The sequence below is a fragment of the Carassius carassius genome, chromosome 7, assembly GCF_963082965.1.
Source record: "Carassius carassius chromosome 7, fCarCar2.1, whole genome shotgun sequence".
Lineage (NCBI taxonomy): Eukaryota > Metazoa > Chordata > Actinopteri > Cypriniformes > Cyprinidae > Carassius > Carassius carassius.
In genome coordinates, this window is record NC_081761.1 from 22,033,470 (window position 1) to 22,061,061 (window position 27,592).

Below are 27,592 nucleotides of genomic sequence, written 5' to 3' on the forward strand. Positions count from 1 at the left end.
CAAGTAGTCATAAAGTAGGCTAGTTATTCATAAGGATTACCTACTCAGAGAGTATGCAATTTTAGCCACTAGAGAGCATGTGCATGTGACAGGAAGTAAGGTCTGAAAACATCACAGCTCAAAACAATCCCACCATTCATCATGTTCAGGAACTTACCCAGCCAAGGAATATGTTCCAGTGTAAATTAAATGAATTAGATATTCCACATTATTTGGTGTTAAAACACAAAATGTCGCTTGACTGCTTCTTATCATCTGATGAGTAGCACCACTATTAAATTCAGTCCACTGTTATATAGGGAATGCTAAAAAGACATTGAAAAGTTTAAAGTGCAAAGTATTGAAAATCTAAGTGTGTAAATAAAGCACAGTTTATTTGCATTTACAACACTGTGTTGTAAGTGCATCCCATCGCCTAATCAAAAGTTCTACACACACTTGAACACTTTAGCCAAGAACAGGAAAAATTTCATTTAAGTTGACAAGTGGTCAAAGACCTGCAAGTGTGGGTATTGGGACAGAGCCAATGGGAGTTAGGGAAGCAGCAAATTCATGTACAGTACACAGTGTACTAATTCACTACCTAGGGAGCTAGAGAGCTGATTGTGACACATCCACAGTCTTAAAGCATGAGAGCTGTAATCAGCTGTTGATAATTAACACTAACTTGATTTCAGCTCAGCGTGGTAAAGGAAAACACTGTGATTCACCTGTATAGAAAAATAAAATAAAAATCCCACCTCCAAACTGCTGACAGCACAGCTGCCAGAACACCAGGAAGCTTCGCTACTTCATAAAAACCAGTAGGGAGGAGGACAGGCGTCTCGTTAACACCCTGGGATCTCCTTTGCGAAGCCCAATTCATTACAGCAGCTCGCATGACAGAGTGAAAAAAGGCACATCATTTTGTTGAATATTTCCAACACGTCATATTTGCTCCATTCCTTGGGCGAGGGACCAGTGCCAGAATGTTTTGAGATACCTTGTGGTAAACGTTAGTGGTCGTTTTAAACGCTCCCGCATATAAAACTGTTGTTGTTCTCAGCTACTAGTGAAACCTTTTAATAGTTGTGGGGTTCCCTGGATGCTTCCTGCTTCCCTCCAGATGGGCTCAGGGTTTGGCCCATGATGCTGTGGGGTTTCTATCGGACACACACGTGCACAGCTGCATTTCAACAACACAGATGAGTCTGAGTGGAAAATATGTGCGCTGCATGGCATGTTGGCCATGTTGAGATTGTAGAAGCCCTGGTAAAAAAGGAACCTAGTACTTTGGGTGAGAAAATAAGTAAGGGCAAATAATCTTTCATTCATGATCAAATAAATAAATCATCTGGGCTGTCATATGTGGCCCTGGACCACAAAACCACTCACATAAATAAGCTTTAAAATGATGTATGATTTGTTAGGACAATATTTGGTTGAGATACAACTATTTGAAAATCTGGAATCTGAGGGTGCAAAACTATCATTGAGAAAATCACCTCTAAATTTGTCCAGATGAAATCCTTAGCAATGCATATTACTAATCAAAAATGATGTTTTTATATATTTATGGTTGGAAATTTACAAAATAAATTCACGGAACATGATCTTTACTTAATATCCTAATGATTTGTGGCATAAAATAAAAATCTATCATTCTGACCCATACAATGTATTGTTGGCTATTGCTACAAATATATCTGTGCTGCTTAAGGCTGGTTTTGAGGTCCAGGGTCACATATTTCTTTCTCAAAGAAAGAAATCTTTTTTTCATGGGCTGTTTTGTGGTCTACTTCTGTCACCAAAAGATGGCAGCAGTGCCAAATGTCTAATTAATGCTTATTACTTTGCGATAGAGAAATCCATATTTGAATGGATGAATGAAAGAATGGGTTTCATTGGCTATGTTTTTTTATTTAAGGTGTACTACTTTGTTACCCTCTACATCTGTAATCGTTAAATGTCACATCCAAACAGTTGTGTTGTGTACAGCCACGAAGTGAGCAATCCACTGAGAGCATCGAGCTGTGTACAGTATCTTCACTGAACAGCTGCTGTGTGCGGTCGGTGCACCTGATCCCGCGCGTCTCACGGGCGCATTCCTTGGCCAATGGCAGCGCCCGTCTCTGCGCAGGCCCCGCCCACACGCACTCATTTAACTTTCATTATTTGCATCAAGCGCCCCCACATCCACTTTTACTTTCACGCTCTTCGGCAGACGGTTCAACAGAGCACTTTGTGTTGGTCAAGATGCGCGACGCGCTCGCCGGTTTGAATATTGGGATTATACTGTTATTAAACAGCGGGTTCGTGGTTATGAGGAGGGAGGACTCGTCTTCAGCTCTCGGCAGTATTTTCCGAACGAGGTGCGCCGCCAGGTGCCTGAGCCTCCACAGCACGCGCATCGCTCTCTCTCCAAGACATTTCCAGGTAAGGAAGAAAAAAGTTGAAAAAAGTGAATGTTATTGTATGTTGTGCACATATATGCTATGTACCGAGTAAGACAATCTGATATAAATAAATAAATGCCTCCCACTGCCTCATTTATTACTAATAATCAACTCATATTAACCCCCCCCCCCCACACGACAGATTATGTTTAGCTTTAAGTGACTGTTAATACTGTTTTGATTGATAATACTAGCTAATTGAAATGGATAATAATTGATTGCGCCGATCATTGATATTAGTGATGCTATTGTTTTACTTCTGCTTTTTACACTATAACTAAACCAAATGTATTATAATGCTAAATTGTAGCTATTGTAATTGTATTGTAATACTTAATTTATTATAAAACATTATGTATTGTTATCATTATTAATATTTTTTGTTGTTATGTAATGTGGATTTTGGATTTGAAATGCAAAAAAAAAACCGGTCTAAATTCATGGTCTCAAAATGGTCAGGAGGAAAAGCTAAGATTGAATGGTTGTAAAATATAGAAATTATACAAATAATACATTAAAGATGTTACTTATTTAATACATACATATATATATATATATATATATATATATATATATATACACACAGACACACACAGGGTGAATTTATATGTAAAAACAACGGTTGATCTAATATTACTGACAATTAATGACAAAAAGACTGTTCAGTGGCATGTTATCTCATGATGGTCCATTTACACACAGATTGATTTATCTCCAAGATGTGTGTAAATGGACCATCATTCTACACCTCAGATCAACAAAAGCCGCTTTCTTTAGCTAAATGACAGTTATTTGTAGAGCTCTACCCTTAGTGAACACAAGCAAACTCACTCACCAGCTCATCCATTTGAATTCCTAAGCGTTCACCCAGAGGAGTTCTGTCTATAAACAAACAGATGCGCAGGATTGGAAAACTGGAGGCACAACTGTACAAATCTCTGCCAGCCCCGGTCTCAACGTTGCGGTTGGAGTTTTCATCAGAAGTTTAAAGTTACTTGCTTCTCTGTTTATGTTGGTTATGACAGACCATGGGAGGGTTTGGGTGGGAGTGCAGAAGAGGAGTGTGTTTTAGAGGCTTCCTGTGTGTATATGGGTATGTGTGTGCTCGTGCCTTATATGTTTATGTGTCTGCACATAAGCATGTAGAGGTGGATCTTTGTGCGTGTGTCTGCACTTTTTGTCTGCTGTCAACAAACTCCCTTGTTACTGTGATTATATTCATCCTCATCTCCTTCCTGATCTTTATCATGAGCACCAACATCCAACCCAGAAAAAGACTAGCTAGATATTCAAATTCATTTACAATTCTTTTACTGACATTCTGTTACATTGCAGCTATTTTATTGAGTGTTTAATATATATATATAATGATAGATGACTGAGTGTGTGTCAAACATTATTCAGTATCAAGAGTACTGTTAAAATGGCTAAAATGTATCAGAATAATAACTTCAAAGTGTTTTTGACATACTAAACCTTTAAACATGGTTAACCAATGTCTTTAATTACCCGGACCTTTAAAAGACATCCAATAAAAATCCTCCAGATCTATATATCCATTCAAATGAAATCATCTTCTATCTTCAACTGCCCTGTCAATGTCTTTTTGTTATCTGGGCCAGACATCAGCTCAAAAGGAAGCTATGCATATCAGTCTCTGTTATCAAATGCTTTATTCTACAGCAAGCCGTCCATCTGGAGATGCTATCAAATTAGACACTGGTCTAGAGGCTCCTCATTGTCTTCACTGATACCACAATGCGTTCAAAGCGTTCCAGAGCTCAAACAGCAGCTAATGTTCCTGAACAGCTGCCTTCTTTCTGTTGTCCGAGCAGGGACTCAACCAGAATGAATGCTTTTCATATCTGCTGATCATTGTCTTCGTGTCCACATCCCTAAAGCCCACTTACGCTGTCTCCCGAGGGGGGAAGCCATTTTGGCAATTATCCCCCTTCCTCTAGTATCGAATGGAGACCGGGGTCATGGGTTAATTTGAATGGGCTGCGCTGAATGTCAAGTTGTGCTGTAACATTGAGCTATGAGGAGCTATCACTGATGATTAATGATTACGGGAATTAGAGAGTATTTGATGTGGTTCAGAGAACGTCTGATCTGTCAGCGTTATGCAGAAAGTTACGAGGAAATACACAAATCTTTCAGCTGTCTCAGTATCCTGTTTGACTACCATTGTTTTGTTATTTGATCTTCAGTCCACGCGTCACTCGATCTTAACTTTTTCCCAGTCACCAATAGTTAGTTCTAGAAGTATAATTTTATTACTTCATAATATAGAAGTGTAGTACATAATGATAATGTAAAGAAATTGGGATAGTGGTGTGACATTAATTTTTTGGTTCCTTTCATTTGTTCAGAAATACAATAAAAATGCACTTTGTGCTTACAGTGACTTGAATACACATTTAAGGATGATCATGTCTTTAATTTTTTGGTGTTAGATTTACTAAGGGTGATACAACTTTCCTCATTAAGGACGTTTTTATGAAGAAAACCTTATTACCTGCCAAATCAGAGTCATGTGTCGTGACCAGCACAAGTCTTGTGGCCCAACCAACATAAAGAAAATTAAGAAAAAAATAACTAAGGCAATTAATAAAGTCAATATGTCTCCTAAAATATCAGGTAATTTAATGTTTTTATGATGGTCAGTTCAGGTTGTTATGATATTTATAAATTGATTGTAAATTATATAAATTGAATTCCGTATATATGTTTAAAATACATTTTACCTTAGATAATAAAGTTATGTGTTTGTTTATTTATTTCTTTTTTATTCTTTTTTTATGTGTTCATGTATTCAGTGTGTTAGGAAAATCTATTTGAACATTTTTATTTGATGGTTACACCACATGATCAATAAATAAAGAAATAAACACACACACAGAGATAATAATTTTTGAGAGAAAGATTTTTATTATCATGTATGCTCTTATACGTCATTGACCCAATAACAGTTATTATATGAGAATGTGTTTGTGCAGTTCAGATGTGAGCACATGCATAACGTGCATGTGAACAAATCATGCTTGTGCTGCTGACTAGGCCATTGATCCCACCACAGGCCAAAATGGATTTGTATAGCTCTATTCCCCACAGTGGCATAGTTACAAGATCTAGCAGCAATAATATTGTGATTACTTTAGAGTCCCCACCGTGTGCAATAAAATATACAGTGCATTATATAGGTTTTATCCTTTTTTGTTATTTTGCTATATAATACCCATTATTCTGAACCCAGCACGACTGGCCAGGGCATCCTGCTCTCTGCCAATCAAATATGCTGCATATAAGCTAGTGTTATTCAGATAAGCCAAACTCTTTGACAATTCCTGACACGCTACAGAACATTCCGAGATCTGCTATGCAAACAAGTTTTTGATTCCAGGTGCCGATGAGTGATTTCTGCCGTTTCTGTTGCTCGAGTGCCCTGGCTAGTCTTCTTAATAAGGGAGGGGACCTGTTCTGGTTTATGAGCAATTTTACATTGGCGTAGTCAGGGTGATGCTTTTAAATAAGAGTAATGCCTTCATAATAGGAAATTTCCTTTTTAAAGTCTCTCTGCTCAGCAGGGGCACATTCAAATAACGTGATTCAAATGAGGCTGTCTGATGTGACTGGTGATTACAGCATTCTGACACGCAATTCCATCTGTCTCTTCTGTCCGCAGAGTAATGGATCCCTTGGATGGTGTCAGAGCCATAAACAGTGTGCAAAGGTAATTTCTGTCAAAATTACACAGCATTTCACAGCAGCTTGACATAAAAGCCAACACAGATCTGTCACTGTAAAACATCGGTATGCCTGCGCACCTCCTGTAATGACATCATACATCATCGTAAAAGCTACTGTATTTGTCAGCTATCGCCTTGGACTATTATATCTGTGCTAGCTGGTTGTCGTATACAGAAATGAGATTATGATTCACTAGCAAAGCATGAAGTCACGTCTGTAATGAGACTGATACAAATGGAGTTGAAAGGCTATGTGTTTTGATTTGTGTTATATTATACAGCCGGTGTTATTTTCCTTTTTCACTTCAAGGTGAAATGCTAATTTCAGTAAAGAACTCAACCCACTTTTCTTAATGAGGACATTAACATGCTCTAGCAGCCTAGTCATTAAATAACAATAATATGCCGGTAGCACAGGGGGAATGGAGCTGACATGTTGCCAATGCAGATTTTCCACACATTTCACTGTGGTATTATGTAAAGCTCTCTTTGATGTATTGTTGAAGAGGAGGGCCGCTTTCCTTTCAATGCTCTGCGCTTGCATTCCTTTACATATCAACCAGCTATTGCAGTCGGAACAATGCAGCACAGAAAACCTTCTTGAATGTACATCTGGACGTTTTAAAAAATTTCGAAACAGTTCATGATTGTGCATGTTACGGTTAAGTGCCTAAGCAGACTTTTCGTGGCTTGAGGGGCGGCTTTAAGGATTTGAGATCTTTAATGCATTGATGTATGTGTGCATATGGTTGGAAAGAGTGCAGCACGTTTTTTCATATCACCCTCGGGGTAAGTACACTGGAACAGCCAGGATTCTGACCTCTCTTCTACGATCCATGAAAACATTTGGCCAACTGGTTCATGGATTTTTACTGCGTTCTCCAGAGAGTTTCTTCCGTTGGATTCAAACGAGGACAATGCCTTTTAAACTCTTTCTGCTCATTATACAGGGTCCACAGTCAGTTAGAAGCCCATATGCTTCATGACAGTGTGCTTTTGAAACCCAATGAGTCTCAACTGTGGGTTGTCTGAGTGCACAGCCTTTCAGTAGAGTAACTTATATAACTTGCACTCATATTTTGTTGGATAATGGTTCCTATTATTATCAATGCCAAAAAAACCCACTTAATATTGTTGTGCCAACTATATATACAGTGTATATATATATATATATTAGGACTGTCAATAGATGAAAATATTTAATTATGATTAATCGCTCCCTTTTTGTGTGATTAATCACGATTAATCGCACACTTATCATGAAATTAAGCAATTTTTTCATTATTTACTACAGTATATCCAGCAAAGTTAACCATATATAGTAAGAAGTTAATATAAATTCATATATATATATATGTAAAATCTTTTTTTCAATTTCAATTCATTACTCAATCAAATTTATTTATGTATTTATTTATTTATTTTTAATCTTACCACAAGCTTTTGAATAGTAGTGCATCACTATTTCCAAAAAATATGAAGCAGAGCAACTATTTTCAACATCGATTAACATAATGATTTCTGAAGGATCATGTAACACTGAAGTCTGGATTAATGGCAACTGACAATTAACCTCTGCATTGCAGGAATAAATATATTAAATAAAATACTTTTTAAAAGAAAACTGTTGTAAAATTTCTTCGAATATTTAAATTGAGAATATGCAACTTCTTTTGCGACTTTTAATATGCAGAAAGTAAACTAGCATGTTAAAGCACAAGCACAGCACACAGAGTTTTGTTTCTAATTATAAATGGTTTGCTCTTAGTATAGACTGAAATGTGTGTCGTGTGTAATCTCCCATTAAATTATAGCCCATGGGATTCATTGCTTTAATAAAACTAAACACATTTATGAGTGTCTATGCACGATAAGTTTGAGTTTTTTTGCATAACATCCATGATTTGCTCTGGAATTACAGACCTCAATCATTTCCACTGGCTTTTATACCACATTCAGGTTTATAGGCCTCTAAAAGTGTTGAAATCTCACAACAAAGTGTGCATGTCTGATTAAAGAGCTGTATCATATCACTGCACACAGACACAAAGCAAACTGCAGCTTTTGTTTTCCTGACCTTGTTTCCCGCTTCACTAGCATTTGCATTTGGTCTGTGTACACCATCAAGCATGAGTACTCCCAATAGAGTATTTACAAACTAAAATTGTGCTTCAAAATCCTGCCTCAGACATTAGATGTTCCTGCTCAGAAGCTAGTTCATTAACTTGCTTCTTGCCTAGAATAGACAGTTAACCCAGTGGTCTCCTCTAATCAGCTTTTGAATTATAATATCTATACTCAGACAGCACTTGGCTACCTCTCTGCTGAAGTACTCTTCAAAGCCATTAACATGCTATAACTACATACAACAATTCCTCCATTTCAAATGACAGTGACAGTGACATGACATTCAGCCAAGTATGGTGACCCATACTCAGAATTTGTGCTCTGCATTTAACCCATCCGAAATGCACACACACAGAGCAGTGAACACACACACACACACACACTGTGAGCACACACCCGGAGCAGTGGGCAGCCATTTATGCTGCGGCGCCCGGGGAGCAGTTGGGGGTTCGATGCCTTGCTCAAGGGCACCTAAGTCGTGGTATTGAGGGTGGAGAGAGAACTGTACATGCACTCCCCCCACCCACAATTCCTGCCAGCCCGGGACTCGAACTCACAACCTTTCGATTGGGAGTCCGACTCTCTAACCATTAGGCCACGACTTCCCCGTAAATGTTACAAATGTTAAAGTACACAGACGGCCCTCAAATCGAAGATCTGCTCTTGAAAGGTATTATGCTTCCTGCATCAAGTGGCCTTTAGGCATTTTATATTCAAATGCCACCGAAATAATTAGTGTGCCCTGACAATTCTCTTACCCTCCATTTTTATCGCTGGTTCAAGTATTAATGCTGCAGCCGAGAGTGCAAGCAATTTTCATGACATGGGCAAGATTTAAATTACAGTTGCTCTACATAATTTGCTGAGGCTGGCAAAATGAGCGTCTCAGTGCTAGTTTAAACAAGGACGGGAAACTTCTTTTGTAACTGCAATTTGACCGAATGTTTGCCACAGACATGGCTGTGATTTTCACATTCCATCCTAACATTAAACATCCAAAGCAAGCATCGCCATGTCAGATTTGACCATTTTATTCAAAAGAGACAGGTCTTATTTTTCACCTTATGCTAAAAAGTACAAAAGTTGGTTTAGTTTTTTTCAAGGGCTGCATCTTAGCTGAACTTGAACTCACCCAAGGCTTCTCTTCAGCTCCATCTCTATGTCCGCAGCCCCTTAATAACCTTTATTTTGAAGGGAATGCTAGAATTGAGACTGAAATGGGGCGGAAAACTAACTGGCGCTGGGGTACAATTAAAGACACTGGGAGCGAATGCTTTCATGGAGATTACAGGTGCCTCATGGACAAAAGCATAGTGATTTGGCACAAGCCAAAAGGTGGCTTTAGAAAGGTGAAAGCGATTTAAACCCAGCATTGCAGGATTGGAATACTTTAAGTGATTTATAGCTTAGATCTGTGCTGTGCTTTTTCCACCAACACGCAATGCATTATAAAGGGCCGCTACACAAAGGGAATGAGCCATTGAGTGCTGTATTTGAGAGACTGATAAATGAGACTAGGGTTGTGAATGTGGCGTTCCTCAGAACAAGCTATTGTTTACAGTGGTTTAGGTTTAAGGGTGAGGGTGAATGAGATTGTAGTTTATAAAGAGGCCAATCAATCTACTTGTCATATGAGGAATGTATAATATCTGAACAATTATAAAGTGTGTGGGTTGGAGTGTGTGGGTTGGGGTGGGTCATTTTCCTGCATTGACATCAGCATTGCACAAAAACACATTACCTGCGTATTGTATTTTGTATTGTATTGAGTATTGGGCGAAGAGACGTAGATGTTTATCAAAGACTGCATTATATATTGCATATGGTGCTGCAGAATCAGTGTAATGAATAAGACTCAACAGTTTTATCCGATAGAAGTATAATAAGTTAAAAAATCGTGTTAATAATTTATGTGTGGATCAAATAACATGTCCATGATAAAGAAAAGGGATAATCATCATCATCATCATCATAATTATCTTAGTATTCATGTTGATTTCATATGGTAAAAAAAAGTTAAAACAATTGTAACAAACATTACGCTAATAACACTGAATTAGATGCACACATCCTAAAAGGTTATTTAAAAAAATATTATATATTGTTTTTGGGGAGTCATACTTTATGAAATTTGTCTTGACTAACTTTGCTTCGCAATAAAAAGGTCAAACTATGATATTGATATTTTAAAAAGACCTATTGACATTTACACACAGTTATGAGTTTCTATGTGTATTAATTAATTAATTAATTTTCCTTTATTTATTTTCCTGCATGTTGGTCTTTCAAATATATATTTTTCCTCTAAATATTAATAATAATAAGTTATGCGATACTACTTAATAAGGTTTTCTTTTCAGTAATTTAATTCCTGTAATGAGACAATTTTCTTTATTATTATATTTATTCTTAATTATTATAATATTGGGGAAAATAAATTGGTTGTAATTGCAACTTCAATATCAAGTATAAAGAAGCTTTACAGGAAACAATACAGTGTCATGTTTTGAAATCAGTTTAATTCACTTGTTCTCATTCAATAATATAAATTACAGCTAAATCTAAATGTTTTACTGAGTATTCATTAATTAAATAATAATAATTAAAAAATAAGGGTCACTGATCTCTGTAACTCCAATCATTTCATACTAATTGGCTTGTGTTTTACACTTATTGCAAATGATAAACAAGCAGGAAACGTTAGTGTAAATTAAACTTAAATTATGCAATGCTTGAAATGTCATTGTTTTATTTCATGTGGCATAATGTGGTGTGCACGATGAATTGATGTTTGCACGCATGGGAAACAGAAGCAGGCAAAGCTTGAATTCTCTCAGCTGCACAGGCGACTCTGAGACAGCGTTTCGTGTGTTGGAGCACACAAGCTCCAGGCGATCTCAGCAGGGCTCTGGCCGCTCTGAGCTCCATAAAACTGCCTCCTCTGCCACCTCTAACCGCCCCTGTGCCTCTCCCATTATTCATAGTTTCCGATGACCGCGCCACCCGAACCCGAGCCCTCTTTAAAAGGTGTGCATTTTTACTGCCCTCCCAGATAAATGTGTTTCCCACTCTCATTCTCACTCAGAAACATTGCCCCAGGATAATGTCTGTTCCCTCTGACACAAACACACATATATTAACAATTTACACAGGCACACACACACCTTATCGTTTCCTCCTGATACTAAATCCCTGGATTAACAAGCATTTTAATGTGAAACTCTCTCTAACTGACGTCTGCAAAATTTTTCCCTCTGGAAGGAAGTGTACGTTTTCCCATGGTGGTGGTAAAGGACCATTCATGCTGTTCTGAAAATGTGAGCATCGGAGTAAAGACGGCTACTAGATCAGCATAATGTGTAATGTTCACATCTCGTTCCCAGCATGCTCCTGCAGAGCAATGTTTAGCCGCAGCACCATAGTGACCGCTGTGTCTCATCGTGGCATGAAATTGGAAATGTGAATTCCCCAGAGGCAGCCACGCTCACTCATGCAGGAAGTGGAGTGTCAATTTTAAGGAAAGGAGAATAGAAGATGAGAGAGAGAGTGAAGGAGAAGGAGAGAGAGAGCAAGGGAGAGAGGCAGGTGTGGACATCGAAATGAAAGAATTTTGGCATGTTATTTAAAAGCTGAATGCAAATGTCAGTGATCGAAACACGTTCAGGGATCTCTCTGCTGACACTTCCAAGTTGCTGAGAAGGTAATGACAGATTTCAAACACCTACGAATGATGTATGATCAAAAACAACAAAAAGTGAAATAAGAACCTTTGTGTGAATGATTTGCTGACTGCGAATCACCATAGCTCTTCAGATCAGCGGCAACGAATGTCAGATTTTCACTATACAATCAGCACAGCCAAAAGAGTTCAAGATTACGGTGTTATTGCGATATCTATGGTACTTTTGGGAAAATATCCATTATGCTGTTAGTCAAATTCATCTTTAACTCCCACACTGGCAAGCTAACTTTTGTCAGATGTGTTTTTGTCATCTTTTCCAACATAATTTTGTGTGGCAGTTGTAACTACATATTACATCTATTTCTTATTTCTGAGTGTCAGCCAATTGCAAGGATGGTTTATTTATGGTATTAGTGTGTAATATTACCATGATATCAATGTTTCATTTATCAAATGGTAGCGGTAGGTATATTGCGATGCCCATACACAGAGGAAATGTTTTGGACTTTAACTTATTTGACTGTGATTGTATGAAAAAAAAATAATACCAGAGTGATTCAAAACTGCTTCCTGATACTCAGATCTCTGCTGTCTGTTCACAGTGCCTGGAGCCATGCAAAGACTCCTGGGAGTTGAAAGACGGCCCTTGTCGAGATTTATGTGAGGTACAGACCGCAGCATTCTTAACAGATCTAGTAGTTTCTGGGATGTGCTCTCAACAAGAAAAAAAACTATATAAAAATATCTGATAAAAATGACTGATCTTGGTGTTCTAAATATTAGTCATCCTTTGTTTTTCCTGACAGACTTGGCTACTGTTTAAGTGGTCACCCATTGTTCAACATGAGAACGTTTTGCTCTGATCTTCTTTTTAAACAGTTTTCTCTTTGGTCTTGAGTCCTGTTATTGTGGCGTTTCTCTACAATTTAAAACTCTTGGCTTAGTAACATCTAGCTTTTCCTGTTTCTTTGGCCATGAATGCACTGTTGAGGGCAAATGGGACTTAAAAATGTATATTAGTTCTTTCATTTGCCAGTATTGATCAGGACCTTCATCCATCATTTTAGACTTGTATAAGATTAAGCAACATGAAATCCATTCATTCACAACACATGTAAATCTTGTAATCATCTTGTGTTGAACAAAGTGCCAAAATAGAGAAAATCCATTCCCAAAGCTGAAAAACAATACACCTTATATATAGATTTAAACTGCATGTGAAAGTCTAATTTTTTTTATGTAGAACCAGTCTTAGACCATATTTTTTTCTCTGAAATAAAATTTCAGTAATATAATTTTCAATAATTACATTTCTAATATATGGATAGGCTCCAGAATCTCTACGGCCCTACATAGAACAAGCTGTTTGGAAAATAATTGAATGGATGTATTATATTATATTATATTATATTATATTATATTATATTATATTATATTATATTATATTATATTATATTATATTATATTATATTATATTATATTATATTATATTATATTATATTATTATATTATATTATTATATTATATTATATTATATTATATTATATTATATTATATGCAATAATATAATATAAGTTAAACACAGGTTATATGTAAAAATACATACCTGCATGCATATGGTGTAAATGAATGGAACTCAAACTGTGCAGAATCCAAAACCCATAGACAAATTAATGTCACATAAATTAATTGTTTGGTTGTAAGACTGTGATATACACGTGTTAAAGTTTAGTTCTGTACACTATGACATCTCCTCAGCACGCATTTCCCAAGCGTCATGGCGAGTGTGTGACGAGCTGTGAGTTCCTGCGATCAGTGATGGTGGTGAAACAGGGTGACTGTCCTGCGCCGGAGAGAGCCAGTGGTTTTGCAGCTGCCTGTGTGGAGGGATGTGAGGAAGACGGAGAGTGTTCATCCCAGAAGAAATGCTGCCCAAATGGCTGTGGACACACCTGCCAGTCCCCTAAGAACCTCTACAGGGGTAAGAACTGCTACTGAGCCTGATGATAGATAGCTGACTTAACCCAGTTATCACTTCAATTTTAACCTCAGCTGTGGACGATACCATTAAACTTGTACCTTTTTGCATTTTATCCTGTTATCTGGAGTGAATAGCTGTTACAGGAATAATTCACACAAAAATTTACATTGGCTGAAAATGTAATCACTATTGGGCCATCTAAGATGTAGATTACTTTATTTCTTCCTGGAAACAGATTTGGAGAAATTGCTCATAGAAATAGGTCCTGTGTAGTGAATGGGTGCCGTCAGAATGAAAGTCCAAACATCTGATAAAAGCATCACAATAAACCACAAGTAATCCAAAAGATGTCAAAAATGGAGTCAGAAACTTTCAGAACCATTGATAACTCTTAACATCTTATGTTTCATTGTTCTTACAAATTGAAAAAAAGTGTTGAATGTAAGAAATGTGCTGAAAATAACCATAATCATTTTTTTGGAAAACATGCAGATTGGATTATCATGTGCCATAGATATCTTTCTCAGGTTGAGATTTGCTGTTCTTCTTTACTTTCAGGTGCTCCTCTGAAGCCCAGGAAGGAGCTGGTCTTTGAGGAGCTGGAGTCTGGAGTGTTGGAAGTGCACTGGTCCTCCAAGTTCAATGTGTCAGCGGAGCCGGTGCTAAATGTTCTGCAGAGGAGGTGGAACTACGGCATCCACCCGAGTGAGGATGGAGCAACTGAGTGGGAAGTGGTGGCTAGAGTAAGTGTGTGTGTGAGTTACACGGTCTTCAATAAAGGTTGCTAGGAGGTCCACTATCATACTGCAAGGGATTTGAAAATGTTTCTTTTTGTGAAAAATTAAAAATATGCATTAAACAAAAAATACATCAGATACAATTACAATTAATTTATAACATGTAACTATATATTTAAAATAATTAATAATGCAAATATTTACCATAACAACATATACATACATTAGTAAGCCAAGCATAAAATTTAATTCTAATACTTCCCTTAGGATCCTTGCACTACTTCAGTATATATTCAGTCATCTTTTTAATTGAATTTCCTTCAGTCATTTATATGCTCCCTCCTACACTCACTGATCTGTGTTTCTGTACTGTAGACATCAGAAGAGCGTGTGTGGCTGACGGACATTCGACCCGGTCGCTGGTACCAGTTCCGAGTGGCAGCCGTCAATGTTCATGGGACCAGAGGATACACCACACCCAGCAGACACTTCAGATCCTCTAAAGGTGAGAACAAAAAGACTGTAATCTAATTGCATTCTATTAGGATCTGTTTTAGCATAATAAATAACAAAATTCATTTATATAATGCATGTTATCCTTTCTCATGTTATTTAGATTTGATATTATTATCTGAAATGCCTGCATTGTAACCTTATTTCACCATCTCTCAGATCCTGCCCCTCCCCTGGCACCGTCTGAACTTCATGTCAGTGACATGACCTTTGGTGCAGATCGCTCTGTGTCTGTCCGCCTCAGTTGGATCATGTCTGCAGATTTAGACATCCCTGTTAACCACTACAAACTCTCCTGGAGCTATTCTGACCATACTATGCCATCCAAACTCAAGAGGAGGCAGACTACAAATGGGGTAATTCATCTGCTCTGCCCACACACTCCCTCTCTGGCCATTGGCTTTTTCGCTCGACATTTAATGCTTTCATTTTCTCATATATTGGATTGTTCCCAAAACCCCTCAAGGGTTAAGCTTCCCAGCCCCTTCTTTCAGCAAGCCACAACAAATTAGAAATCTTAGTGCAAATAAGTGCAAGATAAACAACTCAGGATTGGGCCTTTGATCACACCAAGCCCTATTTTCAAGGGTTTCAGACAGCAAACTAGGGTGGTACAGAATTGCATCACCACTCTTGGCACATTTCTGGGCGCCATTTGATATACAGCCAAAAACAGCATATCAATTCTAGTTGTGCTTGAGAAAAGGAAATCTCTCAATAACAGCTGAATTGTTTTTCTTTCAATGAGATCATGTTGAAGAGTTTATTTTTTCCTTCTTTAGGAATCCCAAGAGATGGCAGTTGATTCATATTTGCATTTGAGGGCTCTGTCATTTGAGGGACATGGAAATTTCCTCAGAAAATGAAATTTTTTAAATAGCTGCTGAATGAATACGGACAAATGTAAACCACCCTCCTTTCACTGTTTGGCTCTGCAAGATGATAGATTTGTAATACATTGATTTTAAACAGATTATTGTAGTGAACAATGGTTTTAAGATTACAAGAAATTCTGATAGCTTCACAGTTCTTTTCTGGCGTACTCTATTTCTGATTTATGTGTTTAATAGTATTGTTAATATTAAACTGTAACTCAACTACTGTATTAGATATCATGTTATTGGACTAAAGCAACCCCCCTGTGGGTTGATTTGGAAGATTTTTTTAAATGGCATGAATAGTTTTATTACAAAAGTTGCACATTATACACTAACATTAAAGTATATTTGAGATCAGCATGTTTCTTTTTGGAAAAAATATTCTTATGTTAGAATAATAATAGTTTCCACTGAATACTTACTACATTAATCTGACACATTAATGCTCATTTGATGCTGCCAGAATTTGACTGTGCAGCAGGCCCATAAATTAAAATAAATAAATTATAATTTTTTTTTCTTCAAAGAGCTATTCACTGAAAGGTTCTTTGGATTCTTCTATGGAATCACTGCAACCATTCCTTTTGGAACATTCATTTTTAAGCAGTTTTCTTTTATTTGACCGAACTTTGTGTTTATGGTCAGTTATCCCTGTTGAAAAAAACATCATATGCTGGCTAGGTATGTTTCGAAGCATGGCTTCTGGTTTGAGCTGGTTTAAGCTGGTCCTTAGCTGGTCCTAAGCACATAACCAGCTTGAACCAGCTCATGGCCAACTCATGACCAGCTAAGGACCAAACCTTCTCAAACCATCAACCATGCTTTGAAACATACATAACCAGCATATGCTGGATTTTTCAACAGGGATACTTTCAGATGGCGTATTAAAGCTTCTTAAATTATCCAGACAGACCAATAAGCGATAAGAGGTTTTCTCTTTTCTCTTGTCAGTATATTTATTTGATTAATATTCCCTTATCTCACGTGCAAATGTAGTCCAAAGATCTCTGGTGACTAAAATCATTAAATTGCTCCCAGTGTTTGCCATTAAACCAGGTGAAGTTGATTCTGGATCTGCTCCAGAAGAGCATGTACTTTGCATGCACTTTTTATGATCGGGGTTCACCAAGGATTAACAAATAAAATATTTTTGGCATGGATAAATTGCTGTTCTGTATGGCCCTCCACCTAAAATGAGATTATTGGCTAGTTAAAAATTCTACATGGATTTACCTTCCATTTCCATTCATTCTCTCTTTCTTTTGTTTTGGATTTGGATTGCCGTGACTATACTAATCCCTGCCTGTGGGTTTTGTGTGTGTGTGTCCAGGACTCTACCTATGCTGAGCTTGATGACTTGAGCGAGAACAGGAGTTACACTGTGGAGTTGCAGGCAGTTTCATACTGGGGTCAGGTCCCTCTCAAGAGCTCCAAGGCCATTTTTCAGTTTACTACAAGCCAAAGACAATCTGGTACCAAACTATTTAATTGCTGTACATTTTTTGCTTGATACATAACAGCTCTCATTTGGTTGTTGTGAAATACAGTGAAAACAGCTGTAAATGTTTTCCATTTGTAATGTTATACTTTTTCTTCATATTTGATGTCATACAGATTTGGAACCCACAGACAGCCCGGTCTTTATAAAACCCCAGTCAGATCTATTAGACGTGGGCACTCCCTTCTATCAAGATGGACAGCTTCAGGTTCGGGTCTACTGGAAAAAGAAAGGTACTGTGTGACATACGCAATAGACCACGTCTTTCATCTGTAAATCAGTCCTGTTCCTGTTACTGTCTTCCTTCCTCAAAGCTATGCTATGTAATTATGTAAACATAGTGCTTATTAAAGAGTTTAGAATCAGAATTATATGTAATTAAATGAAGAACAATAGCTCTTTGTTTGTGATAAGAATCAATCTTGAAATAAGCGTGGAGCCGTTTGTGTGCTAACATGAGCAGATGAGGCATGTCTCAACCTAACTTCGCATGCTGCAAATTACATTTAAACAATTTCGTTCTGTCAATGAGTGATGAGATAATCCCACATTAAAACTCACAAATGAAAACTGTCATAGAAACGAAAACATTTTAGTCATAGCAAGCCATGTAAAATGGTTCTTGAAATATTGTCATTGACCTCTGTTTTGAATTTCAATAATTTAAGAGTCACACTGGCCACATGTCAATTCCCTTAATCTCTCTAATGGATGTCCAGCGGATTTATCTCATACCGATCTGTCAGGCACATTATCAAGATTGCTTTGCTATGCATATTTTGCGTTGTTTTGCATATTTTCTGGATGAATAAAAAGCATGGATCTCTACAGGGCGTATCACTGAGCACTGATTACTTACAAGGTTTGAATAGATCATTACTGATGTTTATCAGAGAATATTTAACTGTTCGTTTACTGAAACTGAGATTTAAAAAGAGTTTTATAATGCAATGAATTGATTAATGATTTTCCAAGTTTTAAAATGTTTATCAAAAATGTTCAGATGTTTTGAAGGGGATAGGTCATACAAAAATTAACATTCTATCATCATTTAGGCCTACTCATGTTGTTTCAAACCAAGACTTTCTTTCGTCTGTGGAACACAAAAGAAGATATTTGAATCCATTTTTCACAATTTTTGCACATTGAAAGCCAGTGGGGTCTTAAATATCACTGATGACTTTAAATGTATTGACAAAAAAGACATTAAATTAAATATTTTCTTTGGTGTTCCAAAAAATAAAGAAATACAAATAATTTGGCATGACATGGAAGTGAGTAAATGATGACTTTCTTAAGAAGTGTGAATTAATTTTTTTTGGCAAAATTACAATTTCAAATTGCTAACCCTTACGAAAGGAAAATATATTTACCAATATATTTCTTAAAATGTATTGTTGTTAGGGAAACAGGTCAATTTAGCTCAAAGGGAATCATTTAAGATTTTAAAGGGAATTTGAACAGAATCACTGTTTCACGGCTGATCACTGAGACGCCCTGCGATTCACTGAACGAGCCGTTTAACATCAAATCTGCGCTGGATATTAATATCCAAAGTATAGTGAAAACACTATCAATTAGCACAGTAACAAGATCGGCAGTTTAAGGCATTAACTTGTAAGCACAAAACGCAAGATACTTCTCTTTTCAATATGAATAAGGCTTTATTAGATAAATCTAAGACATATAAACTAATCTAGCACATAAACGCACGCACTCACACATTCAAACAAGTTGCAGGAAGATCGAAAGTTAGGGAAAGATGAGTTTAAGAGAATGGAAATGTGGAATCCCAAGTTTACAGCAATACGTGAAATTGCATAGACATGAACAACCATCAATCACTTAATTAACCCTCGCACTGAGTTCCTCAATGAGGTTAAAATTATATTAGATACACCAGCACAAATGTCTGAAGGTACATTGCCTGTGTAAAGTTGTCGCTGATTGGCTGGAAGTTCAGTAGTCGCTGAAGTGACGTCTTGGGAAGCCCTGGTTGGGCGTTGGCTGAAGACGCAGAGTTGTGTGGCTGGTTGAAGTTGAACGGGCACTCGAGGTCACACACGGCGTTACAAAACTTAACTCAGAACACGAAACTCTAAAACGGAAAAGAAAAGAAGTAAAGTTTGACGAGACTAGGTGGTGTTTCTTCTCATTGTGGCTAAGTAGCAGCAGGCGTGCAGGCCGAAACACGCTGGAACCGCGCTCAAAGAACAGTGATGACTAACAGCATGGCTAAAAGCTAAAGCTAAGAAGCAAAGCTACAAGCTAAAAGCAGGCATGACTAATAGCAGAAGCAAGGCTAAAACTAAAAGCAGGCATGACTAATAGCAGAAGCATAGCTAAAACTAAAAGCAGGCATGACTAATAGCAGAAGCATAGCTAAAAACTAAAAGCTTTTTTTGTCCTAAGTATTTAAACTGACCTGTTGGCCACACCTCAAATGTTGTCTTGACCAATCAGATATGCTCGGGGGTATCATAAATCATATGTTATCTTATCAAGCATGTGGTCCGAATTTTCCCGCTCTTGCAGGGTCTAATTTTGGACATGATTCCTATAACAAGAACATGATACATTTGACAAATAACTGATGGTCATGACTGTTTCAAGCTAACAGATTCGAACATGTACACACTAAACACGAATATGTATCTTTAAGCTATCCAATAGTTATTAAAAAAACATACACAATAAGTGATTAAACATGATAGTCAAATGTGTGGGTTACATATAAATGAATATGGAGCGAAGCGATGGACTAAAATATTCATTTATAAGTCTTTTTGAGTTCATTTTGGTCCATACATATGTAGAAAAGACAGTTTTCTGTGCCATTATCTGACAAAGATTTCTGTGGAGACCAGAGGTTAAAAGGCCCCCCCTTAGGAATTTCAGTCTGGTTCTGCTAGGTGGGGGAAGTGTTTAAGGATACTGTGTATAACTCTCATGGGTTTACATGTGATGTTCAGCGTTGCATTTCAATTACGAACAACAAATTTGACAATCTCTTCTCCGAATTGAAATTGTCAATAATTGTTCTAGTGGTGTTAATGTTGAAAGCTGTTCTGTGAAAGAGTTGGTTGGTTGGTTATCTTGCTTAGGACTTGTGGCACAGAATGTTTTATGACTTCCTGTTGCCTTCCTGAGGAATTCGGCTCATTGTTTCAAACAAAGTCCTGATCGACTCTTTTATTTGTCTGATTCGGGTCAGATCCGCTACATTGTGATATATTGTAATATATTATTTTCCCTTTTAATTTTCTAATATATTATATATTTGAATACATTGAATAATATATTGATGATACATATATTATATAATATATTGCAAAGTATACAAATGATTGCCGCTTTCAATATATTGCAATATATTGGAAAAAATAAATATTAAATCCCATATATAAGAATATATGCCTAATATATTACATGCTATTTTCTAATATACTGCAATATATTTTTGTTTCATAAGGGAATATACAGTAACTTATCAGATCAAATTTGGCCAGCCTATACAGCATTTCTGCCAGTTCATACAGTTGAAAGAGATCCAAACAAGAGCAAAGCATCAGTTTTGCGTTTTACCAACCACCACACAGACTAAAAACTAGTCTGGAACAGCATATGTGAGTGGAGTGGAACAAAAGAAACTTCCCGTCCCCCATTCACAGCCCTCCATAATCACATTCAGAATCTGGCACTTCATATTTTTCCATCTCTCCTTTACAGATCCAACCGTGAATCGTTACCGTGTGCAGTGGTCTCCAGAATTCTGCAGTCACAATGGATCCAGAACACAGGAGAAGCTCATCACCCAGGTAACCCGTCAGGAATATGTCTTCTTTTCTCCCTTCAGGTGCAAGGCCACATTCTGACAGCTCATACATGGGATTCATTTCCAGGGAGAGTGTTCAGTGATCATTCACGGTTCATAACTCTTTTCATTTGGAGGCACATCCAGAGAAAGATTTCTTGAGATTTCTAATTTGCGGAGAAATATGAGAAAATCCTTTAAAATCCTTAGGTTAAAATTTTTATCAGTGTAGTTATGTAATTTACAATGTGAGAGATTGTGTTAAAGTCTTCGACATTGAAAAAGTGGAGCATATCTTTACCAGCATGAAAATAAATCTTTCCTGACATATGCAAAACATGAACTATAGATTTTCCATTTGTGGCCCACAGCTATGCTGGATGTAGTGATAGGTGATCAGTCATCATATTTCTACTTGAATTCTTCTCGGTGGAGTTGGAATAATGTCTCACTTTTTGCTCTCTTCTCATGTCACTGAGCAGGAGAATTTCGCCAGCCTTCCTGGACTTCAGTTCTCTTGCAAGTATCAGGTGATCATCCAGCCCGTAGGATCAAAGGGGAAAGCCCAGGCAGAAAGCACAACCTTCTACACCCCGTCCTGTGCTACCATCCAGAGCAAGAGTCCCAAACCCATCCCTTGCTCCACAGTCTCAGGTAATTCTGAGATTTCATTTCTGAGAACAAGATGACTATCTTGGTGCAATCCTTTAGCGTAATTAACAAAACTGCTTTGTTTATGATCTATGTTGGATAAAATGTGATGGTCAATGACACGTAAAAATTCCTAAAGCTAAGAAACAGAAAAATCTTTTACAAATTAGTTTGTTAAAATTCTTCATCTTCTTGCACTCTTTGTAGGATTCATTGAAAAACAAAACAAAACAAACAAACAAAAACACACACATTATATTTTACACATTTTGCTTATACCTTCAATATTTGAGTGTATACACTAATATAATTTTTATCATTAATTATTGTTTCTGCATGTTGGGAGATAACTTACATTTTGTAGCCAATTTTGTAAAAAATAAAAAATATAAAAATAAAACCTACAAATAATAACTTCTTATTAAAATAGATTATGCCAAAGTTCTCAAGAAATTCTTGTGAAATTTCTTCTCAAGAAATTAACTAAAGTTTGATTCATTTGGATTCAATTCGGTAAAATTTTATTTAGTACAGTTCCATTCAGTTTAGTTCAGTTCAGTTTGATTCAATTCAATTCAATTTTCTTTGTCATTTTGACATCAAGGCGGTAGTGTCATTGTAACATATATATATATATATATATATATATATATATATATATATATATATATATATATATATATATATATATATATATTTATTTATTTAACTCTATGCCAAGAAATCTCAAAATCATTTTTGTATTAATTATTATATATATATATTTCTTTTGCATTTAATATGCATTTAAGCCCTAGATCTATTACTGGTATATGGTTTCACGTGTCTCATATAATTCTTTATTTTCTCTCAGTTCCTCCAAAAGTCCTGGTCAAGGCAGAGAACCTGACAGCAGCGTTCTCCATCTACATGGGGAATGTGACAGGCCTGTTCTCCTGGGTGGTGGCCATGCCTCAACCGCCACAGCAGGTCACAGGATATCAGGTCACATGGGCAGAGGTCATCACAGAGAGCCGCAGAAATAATCTGCCCAACAGCCTCATATCCCAGTCTCAGATCCTGCCTCCAGTAAGTCACATTAATAATGATGGCTGGTACAAGCATACAGTATGTTGTGTTCCCTTTCAGTCGGTCACTCTCGACGCCACGTCGGTGACCGACGAATATGGGATATCGCTTCAATAGACCAATCTACTTTGAGTGTAAACTAAACGAGCCAATGCACATTGGCATGCAATTATTGCATCCAGCTGCCGCTGATCACTGCGTGAGTATAAGAGGGCAGCAGGTGCAATGCATACCAGCTTTTTGCCTCGAAGCCGAGCGACAGTGTCGTTCTGCTTACCTTGAACTGTGTCTAAGGTGAACTGTGAGTTCAGCACGCTCTGGGAAGCTTCCTGTGTTGGCGGGACGGCGCTACAGTGGCAGTCGTTCCAGTATCAAGTGGGTTGCACACTTCAGGCTGCACTATCCCCTGTCGTGTGGCAAGCGGCCATCTCCCCTGTGCGCCTCAGCACTGAAAGAGCATTTCCTAAAAGAGCAAATTTTCTCTAAAAGAGCTTCACGGGTGCGTCTTTTTAAAGACGACGGGTTGTCCTTTTAAGGATGCCGTTTCACCCGTGCGTTTCTGGGTGCGGTCGTTACCTGGCACCGAGTGATGGTCACGATCGCTGCCTCACGTGTCTGGGCGTCAAGCACGCTGAGGTGGCTTTTGTGGATGCGTCATGTTCACCATTTGGCACCCGCGTCCAGACCTTTGGAAACTCCATGTCTGGTTCCTGGACGGGACACAGAGGTTCTAGGTGACCTACCCCAAGAGGTAGTGAACACCATCACTTTGGCAAGAGCACCGTCTACGAGACACGCTTATGCCTTGAAGTGGAACCTGTTCGTTGAGTGGTGTTCTTCTCGCCGAGAAGACCCCCGAAGATGCCCAATTGCGGTCGTGCTATCCTTTCTGCAGCAAGGGTTGGAGCGAAGGCTGTCTCCCTCCACCCTCAAAGTCCAGGTTGCCGCTATTGCTGCGTACCATGACCCCGTGAATGGGAAGTCTCTGGGTAAGCATGACCTCATCGTCAGGTTCCTTAGAGGGGCCAGGAGGTTAAATACTTCCCTGCCCCCCTCTAAACCCCCTTGGGACCTAACTCTAGTGCTTAAATCACTACAGCAGTGCCCATTCGAGCCTTTCCATTCAATTGAGCTAAAGTTTCTTTCATTGAAAACTCTGCTCCTGCTTGCACTGGCCTCCATCAAGAGGGTAGGGGACCTGCATGCATTTTCGGTCGAGGATTCGTGCCTAGAGTTCGGGCCGGCTGACTCCCAGGTAATCCTGAGGCCCCAGCCTGGCTACGTGCCCAAGGTTCCCACTACATCCTTCAACGACCAAGTGGTGAACCTGCAAGCGCTGCCCCTGGAGGAGGCAGACCCAGCCCTGGCTGTGCTTTGTCCCGTCCGAGCATTAAGGTGCTACGTAGACCGGACACAAAGCTTCAGTACCTCAGACCAGCTCTTTGTCTGTTATGGAGGCCAGCAGAAGGGGAGTGCCGTCTCTAAGCAGAGGATGGCCCACTGGATTGTGGATGCCATAACCCTGGCTTATCAGGCTCAGGGTGTGCCCTGCCCGTTCAGGTTACGAGCTCACTCAACTAGAAGTGTTGCATCCTCCTGGGCGCTGGCTCGTGGCGCCTCGCTGGCAGATATTTGTAGAGCTGCGGGTTGGGCGACCCCTAACACGTTCGCTAGGTTCTATAGCCTTCGTGTAGAGCCGGTATCCTCCTGTGTTCGCACCTCAAACGGGTAGTGGCACTGAGAGGCCCCGGTTAGTGTCGGCTTGCTTAAACTGCTCCAGAGTGTCCGTACTGTAGACCCTGTTGAGATCCTCCATCACCCTAAGCAGCTGTACCCGGTGGAACGTCCGCCGCCAGACCTTCATGATGAATCCGTAAGAACCATGGAAGGGTGGGTTCCATATTGAGACCTAAGCGGTACTCATATGTGTATAGTCCACGGTATAGCCTTAGAGCCTGTGTTTCCCCGGCAGACTTCTGCCTTCCCAAGAGGGTTTTAATCACCTCAAATTTCTCTGTATACTCCTAAACGGATGCTATATGTCTATTTGCCTCCGAGACCTCCTTCGGGAAGGATGGGGCTTCTGCAGCGTCCCGGCTCCAAGCGGACCATGTACGTTTTCCCAGTGTTATCCAATCTCACCTAGTGAGGAAGTGCTTTGACAACGGTGAGTGGAGCTACTTGTTCTGAGCACCGGCCGACACCTAATAGGGGCGCAGGCGGCTCGCACATGGCACTGGAAGGGGCAGCACCCATGGCGCTTACAATATAGCTATTTTTATTCTGAAGTTCTTCTACAATATAGACTACTATTCAAAAGTTTGGTTTTAAATATATTAATTATTTTATTCAGTAACGTTGCATTAGTTGATCAAAAGTGACAATACAGACAATTATAATGTTACACAAGATTTTTATTTCAAATAAATGTTATTTTGAACTTTAACATATCAGTTTCTATACTAATATGAAGCAGCACAACATTTTTCAATACTGATAGTATAATAAATGTTTCTTGAGCAGCAAATCAGCATATTAGAGTAAATTATAGTTATTTTGAATTGTAATATTTCACAATATTATTGTTTTTATTGTGTTTTTGATCAAATAAATGCAGCTGGTGAGCATGAGTGAGCACTGAGCATTTAAATCCCAAAACAATATTTTGAACAATAGTGTATTGTATTTTAATTCTTAAGAATCGAGTTTGAATATACTAAAATATCTTCTCTTTCTTCGCAAACAGGAGCATAATATCTTGGTAGTTTCTGGTCTTCAGTTGGCATCTCTCTACAGACTTGAGGTGCAGGTGATCACCGCAGCAGGACAAGGCCCAGTGACCTCCAGAACCTTCCAGACACCAGCTCACAGCAAGCCAGTCCTGCACTACAGTAAGTACTTAAACTTACAAGATGGCATATGCGTACAGTACCCCCACAGCACATACTATTTTGGCATCATCGCTCTTACTTTGTTTCACAATTTACCATTGAACATCTTTTGCGGTTTCTGTACCACACTGACCTCTCCAGAGCAAAGAACTGCAGCCCATTACTTAAATCTTAATAAGGGAGAGCTGAAAAGTAATTCTTGATTGTCGGAAGGAAAAGGTCAGGGGTTGTATGAGAGGTCAAATGTCATGTGCAAGTGGCCCCAGCTCTTGATGTGCAGGTCAACAAATAAATCATGTAATTGAGATAAATTGCTTTTCCTCTCTTGACTCTAGTGTATATTTACCGTTGCAGAACCCAGGATTAAGAAACACCATCTAAGGTCGGTGATAGAACGGCACTGAAGACCACACTGCAATGAATGATTCTGGACCAGAACTGACTCCTCAGGAACACAGAGAACCAGACGAACCAAAGAACAGTTAATTGCGAATCGAGTTTCAGCCTGAGCCAGTCAGTTGCCTCATAACTCAACATGGGGACCTGCTGTAATCTGAAGATCAAATTTTGATTGACATTACGATATTTAAAGCCCCAGTAATTTCCTGTGGGGGATCAGCTTCCACAAACTAATTAGAATTGAGTATACTACAAAGACTAGGGCTTCAAAAGCAAAAACCATAGGATAAAAACAAAACAAGTGCAAATACAAATACAAAAAAGGATCTGAAACTATAACTTTGTGGTTATTTGCCTAAAAGACATGCTTTGATTTGCACCCTCCCTAAAAAAATGGTTACCCACACCCTAAGCGCTGCAAATTGAGCCTCTTTAATCCAATATTGCATGTGATGACTAATTTGGTTTGACTTGTAAATAAGCCTGTCTGACTCAATACAACTGTTCGTGGTTTTGCATGTGTTCGTTAAGCATGGAAATTTACTGTTTGTATCCCCTTTGTGTCAATAGCAACAAATGAGGAATCAATGAAAAAATATTGCAGCTCTTTAAAAAGAAAATGTCATTCAAGTTTCTAAGGGTTTTGTGTGGTGTGTGCTCAATATGCTGTAGAGATATTTGTTTGGAGTCATGTAATTCCTGTATATACTGTATGTTTTTTATTTATTTATGTATGCAATTCAAATGTGTTCTGTGGATTTGTAACTGTTTGAGTGCATGAATGTGTGTGTGTGTGTGTGTGTGTGTGTTCCCCCGGCATCATTCACAACCTGACAAACCCTTGCAAGGAGATTTTGTATAAATATATTTGTAAATTCCCATAGATAATGAATATTAATGTACATATTTTATATGAATAAAGCTGTTAAACCTTGTTTCCCTTTACCAAGCCGGTTGTGTGTTTTGTAATTGCAAGGCTGAATATAATGAAATGGGAGCGAACTGTTTGTTCTAAATTTATCACACCACCTAAGCAATATTCACTCAAACCATGTATATTTAAAATGCACAAATAAAATCTCTATAAATATACATACATGCATGCTTCCAGAGTGAATATGATTAAACTGTGCGACACAAACCAATATTCAATCGTATATATGTAAAAT

At 38.2% G+C, this 27,592-nt stretch overlaps 1 protein-coding gene across 1 annotated transcript; it reads left to right on the forward strand.

Annotated features, from left to right (window-relative positions):
• Positions 1–1,964: 1,964 nt before the first annotated feature.
• LOC132143725 (anosmin-1-like) lies at positions 1,965–27,368 on the forward strand. The gene is made up of 14 exons (XM_059554207.1): positions 1,965–2,415; positions 6,121–6,168; positions 12,596–12,658; positions 13,752–13,974; positions 14,533–14,717; positions 15,087–15,216; positions 15,384–15,580; positions 17,433–17,574; positions 17,717–17,833; positions 21,330–21,418; positions 21,897–22,068; positions 22,919–23,133; positions 25,880–26,024; positions 26,379–27,368. Exons 1-14 carry the CDS (start codon positions 2,236–2,238, stop codon positions 26,426–26,428), a joined length of 1,956 nt encoding a protein of 651 aa, XP_059410190.1. The 5' UTR covers positions 1,965–2,235; the 3' UTR covers positions 26,429–27,368.
• The last annotated feature ends 224 nt before the right edge of the window (positions 27,369–27,592 follow it).

Bases quoted from the DNA above. Each gene is read 5' to 3' on its own strand.
- LOC132143725 (XM_059554207.1), top strand. From the start codon at position 2,236: ATGCGCGACGCGCTCGCCGGTTTGAATATTGGGATTATACTGTTATTA. The intron at 2,416-6,120 runs GTAAGGAAGAAA...TTCTGTCCGCAG, and splicing joins TCTCTCCAAGACATTTCCAG to AGTAATGGATCCCTTGGATG. The intron at 15,581-17,432 runs GTAATTCATCTG...GTGTGTGTCCAG, and splicing joins GGAGGCAGACTACAAATGGG to GACTCTACCTATGCTGAGCT.